We start from the raw sequence: 13,804 nt of genomic DNA on the forward strand, positions 1-13,804 counted from the left end.
ATATAAATTCAGAATATTCTAATATTGTAATAGTGGTGGGGAAAGTCACAGAACTCTAGTATAAGCATTAAAGGACAAAAGTATTAATAACTATAAATACAATAATTTTTCATGGATATACGATGTAAAAAGATGTAAATTGTGACATCAAAAACAAAATGGGGGGGGGGTTGTAAAAAAGCTTCTATATGCATTCAGAGTTAATTTGTTATCAGCTTGCAATGGGTGGTTGTGACACTAAGAAGTTGTGTGTAAGCCTTGAGGTAAACCACAAGCAGAACCTATAGTAAATGCACAAAGACAAAGAGAAAGGACCCAAACATACTACCCATGAAGAAAACCATCATCTTTTTTTTTATAAGTTTATTTATTTATTTTGAGAGACAGAGACAGCGCCAGTGGGGTAGGTGCAGAGAGAGGGAGAGAGAGAATCCCAAGAAGGCTCCACACTATCAGTGGTAGAGCCCAATATGGGGCTTGAACTCAAGAAACGTAAGATCATGACCTGAGCCAAAACCAAGAGTCAGACACTCAACCGACTGAGCCACCCAGGAGCCCCAAAGAAAACCATCATCTTAAAGCGGAGGGCAAAAGAAGAGAAAGAAACAAAAGAACTACAAAACAGCCCCAAAATGATGAACAAAATGGTAATAGTACATCCATAACAATAAAACATTATTTCAAATGTGAATAGACTAAATTCATCAATCAAAAGACATAAGTGACTGAACAGACTTTAAAAAACGCACATGAGTGGGGTGCCTGGGTGGCTCAGTCGGTTGAACGTCCGACTTCAGCTCAGGTCGTGATCTCACTGTCTGTGAATTCGAGCCCCATGTTGGACTCTGTGCTGACAACTCGGAGCCTGGAGCTTGCTTCAGATTCTGTGTCTCCCTCTCTCTCTGCCCCTCTCCTGTTCACACTCTCTCTCTGTCTCTCAAAAATGAATAAATGTAGGGGCGCCTGGGTGGCTCAGTCGGTTAAGTGGCCAACTCCAGCTCAGGTCATGATCTCGCAGTCTGTGGGCTCAAGCCCTGAGTGCGGCTCTGTGCTGATAGCTCAGAGCCTGGAACCTGCTTCAGATTCTGTGTCTCCCTCTCTCTCTCTGCCCCTCCCCTGCTCAAGCTTTGCCTCTCTCACTCTCTCAAAAATAAACAAACAAAATTTTTTTAAAAAGGGTTTTATATAAAGCAGACATTGACAGACTTAAAGGGAGAAATAGACAGCAATACAGTCCGGATGGGTGGTGGTGGTGGAGACTTCAATCCCCCACTTCCAACAGTGGGTGGATTATCTAGACAGAAAATCGGTGAGGAAACCCTGGACCCAGGCTACACGTCAGACCAGGTGGACCCACAGACACATGCAGAACATTCCATCCTACGGCAGCAGGATACACATTGTGCTCACGTGTGCATGCAACATTCTGCAGGACAGATCACACGTCAGGCCACGAAGCAAATCTTAATAAATTTCAAAAGACTGAAATTATATCAAGCAATCTTTTCTGAATACAGTCACAAGAAATCACAAGAAAAAAAAAACTTGGAAAATTCAAAACTATGTGGAGATTAGACAATATGCACACATGTAACCAGCAACAGCTATCATCATACTCATCAGTGAAAATCCGAACGCTTTTCCTCTAGGATGAGGAACAAACAAGGATCCTCACTCTTGCCACTTCTGTTCAACATAGTATAGGAAGTCCTAGAAGTGTAATTAGGAAAGAAAAAGAAATAAAGGGACATGAAGGGGAGTGAGAAATACAGGCTTCCAGTTAGGGAATGAATAAAAAGGCAGCCACATTAGAAAGGGCAAACACAATTGTCACTGTTTACAGATGACATGTTATTATATATAGAAAACCTTAAGTGTCTATTAATGGCTGAATGGATAAAGAAAATGTGAGACACACATATAGAACAAAATCCTGGAATTTGCGAAAATATGGATGGACCTTGAGGGCACTATACTAAGTGAAATAAATCAGTCAGAAAAAGACAAATACCGCATGATCTCACTTGTATGGAAATCTAAAAAAGCCAAACTCATAGAAACAGAGAGTAGAGAGGTGGCTACCAGGGGCTGGGAGATGGGGAAAATTAGGAGATATTGGTAAAGCTTACAAACTCCCAGCTATGGGAGGAATAAGTTCCAGGGATCTAACGTACAGCATGTCGACCATGCTTGACAATACAGTATTATATTCATAAATCATCGGGATTTCCTAAGAGAGTACAACTTCAGTGTTCTCATCAGACCAAACAAAGAAGGAACAAAACAACAAAAAAACTTGTGAAATGACGGGTGTGCCAATTAACTCATTGGTAACTCTTCCCTAGTGTATATGTATGTATACGTATCATCACATTGTAGCCTTTAAATATTTTATAATTGTGTTTGTTAAGTATATATTAGTAAAGCCAAAAAGAAAACAAGTTAGGCAGCCAATCGCACTGGTGGGTTTTATTTAACCTTCAGGCAAACGTCAGGGCCTCTAACTTTACACAGAGAAAGTAAAGAAACCAAAATCAAGTCATTAACTTACCATTTAAAAAACATTTATTTAGGAACAACTGGGCCATGTCAACATAAGTTGATTCTTCTTCCAGAAATGCACAAACATAACCTCACACAGAAGAAAAGTTAATGTCATCTTTGTGGAATGCAGAATGGCTGAACTTCTTTGCAATAGGAGGTTTCCGCTTTCAATACACATATATGCAATTTTTGAAGAGATAAAGATCATTTTTCAGGATTCATATATCTAGTTCATATCTACAACTAGAAGGATTACTTAATACCCTCGTTAAGCTAATTTCTTCTTCTCTGGTCACTTTGCAAATAGAAATAACATGAACTGGTATTCATGCTCCGACCTTTAAGATTCTCAAATTATAATGGCAATTACCGTATACATAGCCGCTCATATGTTTATTGATGTTTGATAATTAACACAAAAGGGCTGTGACCTTGATGAATGGATGATATTAACTATTAAATAGTGTATTATAAAATTAGTACAAAGTATTTAAAGATATGTAAGTTAACCACTTATTGATAGAAAAAATCTTTTATATACTGGATAAAAGTTTATGGAATAAAGAGAAGTATTTTTAAAGTATATATTAAACATTGCTTAACTGGATAGTAAATCCTATCAGTGTGGAAATAAATGTTTTGTAATTCTCAAAGAAGAAAACAATATAAACTTTAATTCATGGTAACATAGTTGGCTGGAAAAATGCCAGTTTGACCTCGAAGCTTCCCTTCCCACCAATCAAAATGAGAATCTGTTTTTGATATAACCGTGATTCTGTCTCCAGCTTGAAAATTCAAATCCCCTGGCTGTTGTCCTTCAAAAGAATATAGTGCTGTCACTTCTATGGGTTGATTCAAATTGCCTAAAACAAACAAACAAAATTATTTAAATTATTCACATTCTTAATGGGAAACCCTGAGAAGAGTGTGTATCTAAGATATAAGTTAACTTTTTTTTAGGACTTGATGTTCTGGCAGAATTCACAGCATGTGGTCTGTATGATTTCCTTCTTTGAAAAGAGCAAATGTTTGGTAATAACATTTCCTAAATCCACACAAGTCAAACTGTATGTTATTATATAGTTAACTAAGTATTTAGCAAATATCTGTGGTTATAATTGTTTGCATTTTGAATAACCTGTAAGGTAACACTACAAGCCGACTGTGGAATAACACGGGTTTGAACTGCACAGGTGCACAGACATGTGGATTTTTTGATAAACAGCATAGCCCTGTAAATTTATTTTCCTTGCTTTCTTAATAACATTTTCTTTTATCTAGCTTAGTTTATTATAAGAATACAACATATGATACTTATAACATACAAAATATGTGTTCATCTACTACTTATGCTTTTGGTAAGGCTTCTGGCCGATGATAGGCTATTAATAGTTAAGTTTTGGGGAAGTCAAAAGTTTTATGTGGATTTTCAACTATATGGGCTTTGGTGCACCTAACCCCCGACACTCCATTTTTCAAAGGTCAACTGTATTTACATTTTTCCCCTTTTATTTATTTATTTTTTTTATTGGGGGGGGGGGCTGCTGCAGATAGGGACAGAGGGAGAGGGAGAGGAAGAAAGAGAGAGAGAATCTCAAGCAGGGTTCAATCCCACAACCCTGGGATCATGACCTGAGGCAAAATCAAGAGTCAGATACTCAAGCAAAAGAGCCACCCAGATGCCCCACATTTCCCCCCTTTTAACAGAGCAACCATTATGGCTTCCTTGAACTGTAGCTGTTAAACATCTATGCTCATGATTTGACTGGAAAACCATACTCCAGGACAGAGCTAGAGAGTATAATACTAAGCGAAATAAGTCAGAGAAAGACAAATACCATATGATCTCACTCATATGTGGAATTTAAGAAACAAAACAAATGTGCAAAGAAAGAAAAAAGAGAGAGAGAGAGGGAGGGAGAACCAAGAAATAGACTCTTAACTATACAGAACAAACTGACAGTCACCAGAGCAGACGTGGGTAGAGGGATGGGGGAAAAAAGGGGTCGAGATTAGACTTATCATGATGAAAATAAAATAAAATAAAATGTTAAAAAGAAAAATCATGCTGCGTAGCCTTGGTTTTGAGGGTTCCAACTGACATGCAAATTTTGCTGATTCAGCACATTTCCCCATAGGCTTCACGGCTGTTTTCATTTCTGTGCTTACTATATCCTTTTTCTCAAAACAGAGATAAACTCAAACTAGCACAGCAAGAAGTGTGTCTGCACACGCACAAGAGCTTCGACACAATGTGTAGAATCTTTTGTATTAGGAAAAAATACCTTGAGAATTGAGGAGTTAATATGAGGAAAAGACATTAAATATTAGAAACTGTAGAGCATCATAAGAAATAAAAAGAAACATACTTTCTGTGTAGTCATCTCCTTGGAATTTTTATATTTCTATTTCACGTATTTTGTGCACTTATTAGGCAATTAGATGCTTGTTAAGTGCATCTTAGTGCGGATACACTGAAAACATAAATAACCGAATTCTACAAGCCAGTTCCTTATTTCAACCTATACTGTTACAATAAAAAATAAACCCAATTTGGCCTGTCAGTAAGAAATAAAAGTAATCAGCACTTTAATTAAGCCACATTGACTGAAACACTGAATTTGTATCTCACGCAAGATGGGGCCACACTTCTTCCTGTAAAGCATGTGGCATGTGGTTCTTCGAGTTCTCCCAGAGAAATAACCCTAATAACAACTAATATAATTACATTACAGATATTACTGGCATTAGTTCTCTCTATAATACAGACACGTTCTGCATATTTGTAGGTTCTTACTGTATTAACTTTTCGTCTGTCCACTTTAAGGAAGAAGTTAAAAGTATGTCACAGAAGAGTAAAATGGTGATATTTTACCTGCATATTCCTAAAGCCAGTGCGTGCGGCAGCCAACACACATTGGTCATTACCGCCTACGTGACAAGTGACAAGTGACTGAGAGGCTGCATGGACGTGGGACACACAGCAAGTTCTCGTGTCAGGCCTCCTCGTCATTAGATCAGTGGAATGTAGGTTAACGTTGGAGAAAAAAATCATTCTGAAAATCAGTTTCTTATCAATAATTGTGTTTATCACCTCTATACATAAAGCTCAACCTCTATTAAGCAAACAATGAACGAAAACCCTCAAGTAATTCCTCCTTTCTCCTTGTCAGACACATCTGATAATACAAAGAAGCAAGCAAAAAGAGTGCTAGTAAACATCAGGAATGTTCTGGAAGTCATAGCCATCTTAGCAGCCATACAGGTGTGTGTTTGTAGCACTAGGTACAAAAAGTAGAAATGCACTAAAAGAGGATCACAGTGGTAACAGGCAACAGCCCTGAGTATATAATACAAGCGGCCTCCTGTTCACAGAGTCGGGCACTGTAACAGCACAAGACATGTGCCCCTCTAGGCCTCATCTCCAGCGAGGCAGCCACTTTGCAGAACATTAAACTGAGGTGGAAGGTGTTAGGCAATTTGTCCAGGGAGCTGAGATCTGAATCCCAGAAGTCTGTCCCCAGCTACTCATAAGCACCATTGACATCATACCCCAAGGTACTCAGCAGCCACAAAAGTATTAAATTGTTTTCAACAGACTGAACTTGGATTTATCAGGGCATTTTACTTTTGTTAGGCAAATTTTCAGGGAGAACTGGCATATTTTTCTGCATCACTGAGTTATCAGGACTCTCCAAATGATAAGAATGTTGGATGATGGCCCTGGGTAATCACTGATAACAGAACTGATTTTTACCAGTCTTAGGAAAATATTTCACGATGAATACTTAGAGGAAGAAAGATATTATGAACTAAATGAAAGAGAGGACGGCGGACTTAGTTCAGTCCCTGCCCTCTCACTCAGGTGTTGTCCACTTTCCTCTGGACTGCAGTTTCCAAATGAACTAAAGACAAAGTGGTGGTGGAACAGGTGTAGAAGGGCAAGGCAGGTGGTTCTGAGATGCAGCGGAGAACAAGGCAGTGCTGTGGGGTTTGAGGAGGTTGGTACATTGAGATTGCTGGCACATCTAGAGAAGAATGTGCCCCGGATAGGCAGACACGGTGTGCCCTAGGAGAGTCGGCAGTTCAAGCGGTTGCTGGGAAATTCCTCCACATGCAAACAGAGGCTGGGCCAAGATGGCGGGCGGGGGGGAGGCAGGTGCTCCCTGGAGGTGACTGTCCACAGGCCATTCAATGATGTAACCTGTTAGTTTTTTCTTCAATCAACATGACTTAAAGTTCTTCTTTACTGGTATATTAGGGATAATTTCCATGAGGAAAATTTTAATGCCCACAAAATAATTTATTTTAAAAATAGGCGGGCCTTTTCTCTGAAAGGAGGTATGTCCTTCCAGGAAGGGAGAGCCCTCTGGGGACCTTGGAAACAGACCCCACCAATTGCTAAAATGTCTGGAATTCACGGATGCATTTTCTTCTGAGTTACATGACTTCAAGTTTTATATTCCCGTGTTTAAAAAATATGGAGGCTCTTTGAAACAATTAGTCATTTTCATCATAATTCAAGTTTAATTCAAATACAGCTTATTTTTCTCTCCCAAATCAGGACTACGCTTAACAGGAAACAGATTACAATCAGCTTGAGTGATTGGCAGCTGCCCTGAGGCTCCTAATTAGCAAGACTGGGTCTACAGGACTTCACTAGTTACTCCCAGTGGCTTTCTGATGGGAGTCTGCATAATGTAACCCATATGCAGCCAATAAATACATCTGGCCCCAGACATAATTCAGGAGAGGAATCTCAGCCTTTGGAAGGTCCATTTCAAGGCAGGCAGAAGTAGGAGAACACATCTTTGGTTTTGTGACACATTTCATGTAGTGAGGAATTGCATGGCTGATTTAACTCTCACACCCACATCGCCTCAGGCCAGGTGTGGGGTCTGTCACTTTGGGGACCATGGTCTCTGGAGAAGAGTCAGAGTCAGTAGTGAGTGAGGCAGATAAGGCCACTAGGTGGGGTCACCAGACATGCAGTTCTCAAAAGGTAATGTCTGGGCATTTGTGGTTGTCACGACTCGGGGGGGGTGCTACTGGCATCCAGAGACTTAGTTCCGGGGCGCTCCTGGCCATCCACGCAGCACAGGGTGGCCCCTGCAATGGGTGTGCCCAGATTGTCACTGCAAACTACTGGATGGATAGGAGGCAGGCAATGGATACTGACGTCGAAGGACACAGCCTGTTGCAGAGACTGTGGACCTTCCCGGTTGTCTCTGTGACAGGCCCAAGCAGCACGTAGCCAGAGCCTCCAAAGGGTGCGAAACAGAAGTACGTGCAGCTTGGAAACTACTGCTATGCCCAGCAGCCCATGCAGAACTACAGCTTGTCGGTGGGCATGGGACAGGTTAAGATGGGGCCTGGGTGTCCTGGTGAATGGGCTTGAACCTCAGCTCAGGCCTGTGCATTGTGACTTTTCTCTCCAGGAATGCTCTGCCAGGATGTGAGAGGGTCCTTGGCAAGAGTTTAACTGCTTTCACAGCTGCTTTTTAAACACACAATAATGTGAAGTAAGTTTTATTTTAAAAATAGACTTTAAGCCTTCCCTTTCATTTTTTTTCTTCAAAATCTTTTATTTGGAGAAAGGACAAAATAAATTAATACTAACCTAGTGCCCACTGTTTGTACACTTTAACTCATCCTACCCTCAAATATAAAAACAAAATCCCACCAACCAACCAACCATGGGCCGGTAACGTTATCCTTGGATCACACAGCTAGTGATGAAAGTATTGAATTCAAGTCTGAGTCTCCTTCCAGAGCCCACTCAGGGTTTTGTTTGTTATAACTTGACACTTCCCTCCGTGCCTTTTGGGGGGTATTTCTAACATTCTCTAGGCACCTGGGCTATGGGCATGAGCTCTAGAGATCCCTAGGAAAGGGCTGCAGTCCCCACTGTCACCTTACTAAGCACCCCTTGCTAAGTCTACAGCGTCTGTCATCCCTTGTCTCTCAGCGTCCCTGCTGGGTCCCCTCCCCAAGCAACTCAGCTTGTCTGTTGACCTCAAATGTAAGAACCCCTTTAATTGCAGGATACCTAAGTATGGGTCTAATTCTAACAGTCTTTAAAAATAAAAGACCACAATATAAAGTCTTAGATGTTTATGCTACTTGGGCATAAACATTTATATGTTGACCCCTTTTGCTTCCGAAGGATGTGTCCAAAGGTCACATTTAACACTCTCGGTAATCTCTACCATGGCTGTAAATCACATTTTCAAGAACAAAATACATTTTTTAAAACCTGTCAGGGTTTTTTCACTATGCCTGAGACCACAGCACAGCACTCTCCCAAAGTCAAGCCCAGGCCATCCGACTGGCTCTGAGCACAGGCCTCTGCATCCACTCCCTGAAGGGAATTACCTGGGAGAGGATGGCCAGAACTGGGCTCCAAACAACTGAAACCAGGCTGGAAGAAAGAGGAAAGTCAGAAAATCTAATCTAGCAGGAAAAGGTTGACTTCTGTTCAAGGAACTCTGCTTAAGAGACATTTTTGAAATATGTTTATAATTTTTTGTTAAATGGGTACTTAGTTACCTTGCCAATCTGTTTCCACCACACAGATAATGCCCAGGTAGTTTGCTTACCCAGGAGTATATGGTTCTGTGATTCCAGTGATACAAGATGATGTGAAAAATAGGCTATTTTACAGCTGGTTAACCTCTGCCTTCACTGTGTGTCCCGTTCACATTTCTAAATAATTGCTTACTTCTTTCAAAGAACATTTTCTAAAGATTAAAGTAAGACAGGTTGAGGGACTATTTTTTATCACAGCAAATCCTAATGAGTTTTATGAAGTAGCTCCCAATAATGGCAAAATATCTGAACACGAAAAATTTTAAAAATCCTTAAAAATATAAAAATATTCATGGGGCTAAAACCCAGAGCAAATGTGATGATGACGAAGCTGTAATTCACAAACTTTGTCTTTCTTTCCTGACAAGGTTTTACAAGATCCTGTAGTTCAGCCTCCGACAAGCCCGTGGGCCCTGGAGTCAGCTCCCTCCTGAGCCAGGCGCGTCATACCAGGTGACTGTCCCTCCTGGGTTCCCCACCACGCTGCTAATCTCAGATTACAAGCAAGTAAGGGAGCAAAGCCACAGCATTTTTTAAATGAGGTACTTTTCAGAATAACGTGCATATTCTATAAGTCAAAGAAGTGATGTACGCCTTCCTAGAGATTTTTACAACCTGCCAGGTTAATTAGAAATTTTGTGATTATAAGATCAATATGAGTAATTTTTAACATGTAGATATTTTATTTACCAACTCTCTCCTGATAGCTGGAAAGTTCAGGGTACAGCTTATATTTGTTTCCATTACCTGCAAAAAAAAAAAAATTAGAAAACTTATTCACATATATTAAAAAAGATAAATAACATAAAATATTAGCATATATAAAATAGCCAAGAATGCCTAATCTTGCCCTTGCAAAGCAAATACTTTAGTATATGTGCTGCTGAAGCGAGCACAACAGAGCAAATACTTTAAATTGCTCAGTGATAGAACTCTCATTATTTTATCACCCTTTAAATCAAGAGGAGCCTTGGGGCGCCTGGGTGTCGCAGTCGGTTAAGCGTCCGACTTCAGCCAGGTCACGATCTCGCGGTCCGGGAGTTCGAGCCCCGCGTCAGGCTCTGGGCTGATGGCTCAGAGCCTGGAGCCTGTTTCCGATTCTGTGTCTCCCTCTCTCTCTGCCCCTCCCCCGTTCATGCTCTGTCTCTCTCTGTCGCAAAAATAAATAAATGTTGAAAAAAAATTTTTTAAAATAAATAAATAAATAAAAATAAATCAAGAGGAGCCTGAATAAACCCAGGAAATACACTGAGCATAGGCAGAGAGTAAATACGTGATATGCACATGATCAGAAGCACTACAACTCACGACCTTGGACATATATGTTCATGGAAAATGCACACATATCTGTTTTCCAGAGCAATCATAAAATACCTGAATTCAAAAAAGTTTGTAATCCCCAAACCAGTGATTTTAAACATTCTTGTTTGCTTGACTCCTCAAATAATTTTTAAGCAGCATGTATTCACTTGCATATTTTTAAATTAACACCTAAAATTGCTCAATATAAGCCTAAAAGTTATAAAGGGCATGCTTTGTAGCATATTTCAATATCAATTATTTAAATTAAATAATTACATCTCTCCTTTTTGGGATAACAGAATATAAATATCACAGTAAAAATACACATCATTAATACTGTATCTGTACTCACCATTGTGAGTTTAAAAAACAAAGTTTTTTAAAAATTTGATTTGAGACAGAGAGAGAGCAAGCATGAGTGGGGGAGGGGCAGAGAGAGAGGGAGAGAGAGAGTCCTAAGCAGGCTCTGTACTGTCAGCACAGAGCCCAACGTGGGGCTCGATCTCACAAAGCATGAGATCATGACCTGAGCCAAAATTAAGAAATCGGTGAAAAAAGCACCAAGCTTTTGCAGATATCAGAAATTATGTAATGCTCATTTTAACCTTTTAGTCATATTTCCATTCCCTTTGTCCCACAGATTTTAACTTTTTTTTTTTAACATTTATTTACTATTGAGAGGCAAGAGAGAGACAGAGCATGAGCATGGGAGGGGCAGAGAGAGAGGGAGACACAGAATCGGAAGCAGGCTCCATGCTGTCAGCACAGAGCCTGACGCAGGGCTCGAACTCAAACTGCGAGACCATGACCTGAGCAGAAGTCGGATGCTTAACCGACTGAGACACCCAGGCACCCTGTCCCAAAGATTTTATACTAATATATTAATATTATATTTTATAGAACAGTTTCTACAACAAAAATTTGTACAGAAATTTATTTTTTAATTTTATTTGAAGTAAGCACAAGACTGTTAAATAATTTCTTACAGATCGAGTTATTATTGTAATCATTACTGGTACACAATTGACCAAAACCTTAAATATATTATAAATTTGTTAACTTACTAAACAGGAAAGTAAATTTTTATTTGAAACACAGCTCGATAGATGGATGAGACTTTAGCTCATTAAGCAGGATGACTATTTCTTATTTCTAGAATGACAGAGGTTCAACGTCAAGTTGTATTTTAATATTCCTTTTTAAATGTATAGGTGCTATGAAGGCTGGTTCTTATAAAAACTAGAGAGGGCTAGAAGGATACATTTTGCAGCAATGTAACAGAATTATTTGATGTTCCTTCTGAGAGAGAGGTCAAAAAATCACATGGTTATCTGTAATTAAAACATAATAATAAAATATTTATAAGATAATAAGATACTTTTATAACTTTCTGTTTTGGTGATAGATAGCTACGTGATTCTTAAAATAAGCAATATATAGTGATAATACTAATTACTGTTGTTACATAAGCTAACACGACAATCCCATCGTCCCTCTTCAGTTTTGTGGAAAGCAGAGAAACAAAGAACCACTGTCCAAACGACTCGACTTGCTACTCCTCAGTCACTCACTCACTACGTCAGTATCTATATTTCAGATTACATCACCATTCTTACATTTTGGAGACAATGTAGCACAGTGTGATTTGGATGACTTGGGGGTTACTTTTCTTACTCAGGTGTGGAACAAAAACCCTCAGGAAGGCCAGGGGAGGATGGCCTGTATGTCCCGTTGTGAACGGAAATGGCTTTCAGAAGGAACATGTCTCGAGCCAGACAGTGTATCTCTCACACTGTTGCTCTCATACCCTAGGCAGTGTCGGGTACCCTGAGGATACAAGTACAATATGCAGGCTGCGGCCTAAGAAGCTTATGACATAAGAATATAGAAATAAACATTGGCAGCACGGGGAAGAGGGTATAAATATTCCAAAAGAATCTAATTTTAAAAACTGACTAGAAATAAGAGATTTTGGGTAGTGATCAGATATAGGACAAAATACATGCAAATTAGGACTTTCTCAACATAAAAATAAGCACTCCAAAATAGAAATGGGAAAGTACATTCCATTCACCCAGCAAACCAAAATTATAAAGTACTTAGGAATAAATTTAACAAGAAAGCCACAGACACTATGAAATCTTAGGAATGACAGAAAAATGCCTCAGCAAATGGAAAGCATAAAATGGAAAGATTATCATAAACACGCCAAATTAGTTAATTTATATGTTATTGTGATTAATATCCCAAGTCATAGAATTACTCTAAGTTCATAGCATTATTTTTTGGAATTGCACATTGCATACTGCAGACCCCCTTATCCACAGTTTTCCTGTTTCACAATTGCCTGCGGTTAACCACGGCCCAGAAGTGGCTCATCCTCCTTCTGATTTACTGTCAGAAGGTCAGAAGAAGCCTAATGCCACCTCACAACTGTGTCAATCACCTCACTGCGTCTCATGTGGGCATCTCATCACCTCCCACCATCACAAGAAGGGGGAGAAAAGTACAAGATATTTTAAGAGACAGAGAAACCACATTCATAGGACTTTTATTATAGTGCGTCATTGTAATTTTTCTATTTTATTATTGCTAATCTCTTACTGTGCCTAATTTATAAGGTAAACTTGATCACAGGTATGTATGTATAGGAAAAAAAACATAGTTTATATGAGGTTCAGTACTATCCATGGTTGCAGGCATCCACGGGGATCATGGAACTTAGCCCTCACGGATAAGGGGGGACTAACTCTGCATGAACAACAAGGCCACCAGACAAATGATTCGTGTAGAAAAAAAAAACTGTAGCCCGAATGACAAAGTCCTCAATGTACAAAGTGCTTCTACAAATGGAAAAGGCAACAAATACTCCAATAGAAAAAAATCGACCAATGAAATGAAGAAAGTTTTCAGAAAAGATTAAAGACAAAACTCCAGCAATTATATCAAGAAACCTTTAAGTCACTAACTGACAGGGGCAATACAATCCAAATAAAAAGGAGATATAACCAACCCTAACACATGCAAATGCTCTAACACTAACAGTGGTGAGGAACATATATGATGCAGAGAGCTATAAGCAGGAGAGTGCTTATGGTGGGCAGTATGTGTATATGTAGTGGGCACTGTATATAGTGGGGAGAGTGCATGCTGGGAAGTGTACACAGTGGGGAGAGTGCATGCTGGGAAGTGTACACAGTGGGGAGTGTGCATGCTGGGAAGTGTACACAGTGGGGAGTGTGCATGCTGGGAAGTGTACACAGTGGGGAGTGTGCATGCTGGGAAGTGTACACAGTGGGGAGTGTGCATGCTGGGAAGTGTACACAGTGGGGAGTGTGCATGCTGGGAAGTGTACACAGTGGGGAGTGTG

At 39.7% G+C, this 13,804-nt stretch overlaps 1 protein-coding gene across 6 annotated transcripts in view; it reads right to left on the bottom strand.

The window, feature by feature from the left end:
* Window positions 1–2,547: 2,547 nt before the first annotated feature.
* The window catches only part of SH3YL1 (SH3 and SYLF domain containing 1), a 40,915-nt gene continuing 29,658 nt past the window's right edge, over window positions 2,548–13,804 (bottom strand). For 5 of the 6 annotated variants that reach the window (XM_086699894.1, XM_086699889.1, XM_025927433.2 and 2 more), the window contains 2 exons: window positions 9,823–9,879; window positions 2,548–3,407 (listed from right to left, as the gene is read on the bottom strand). In XM_086699894.1, the coding sequence (XP_086556020.1) occupies window positions 3,217–3,407; window positions 9,823–9,879 (248 nt within the window). In that variant the 3' untranslated portion in view covers window positions 2,548–3,216. Of the gene's footprint in view, window positions 3,408–5,419; window positions 5,547–8,919; window positions 8,966–9,822; window positions 9,880–13,804 lie in introns of all 6 variants that reach the window. The other variant, XM_086699892.1, reaches the window with a different exon arrangement.

This window comes from Puma concolor, chromosome A3, assembly GCF_028749965.1.
Source record: "Puma concolor isolate L17-30 chromosome A3, mPumCon1.1.hap2, whole genome shotgun sequence".
Classification (NCBI taxonomy): domain Eukaryota; kingdom Metazoa; phylum Chordata; class Mammalia; order Carnivora; family Felidae; genus Puma; species Puma concolor.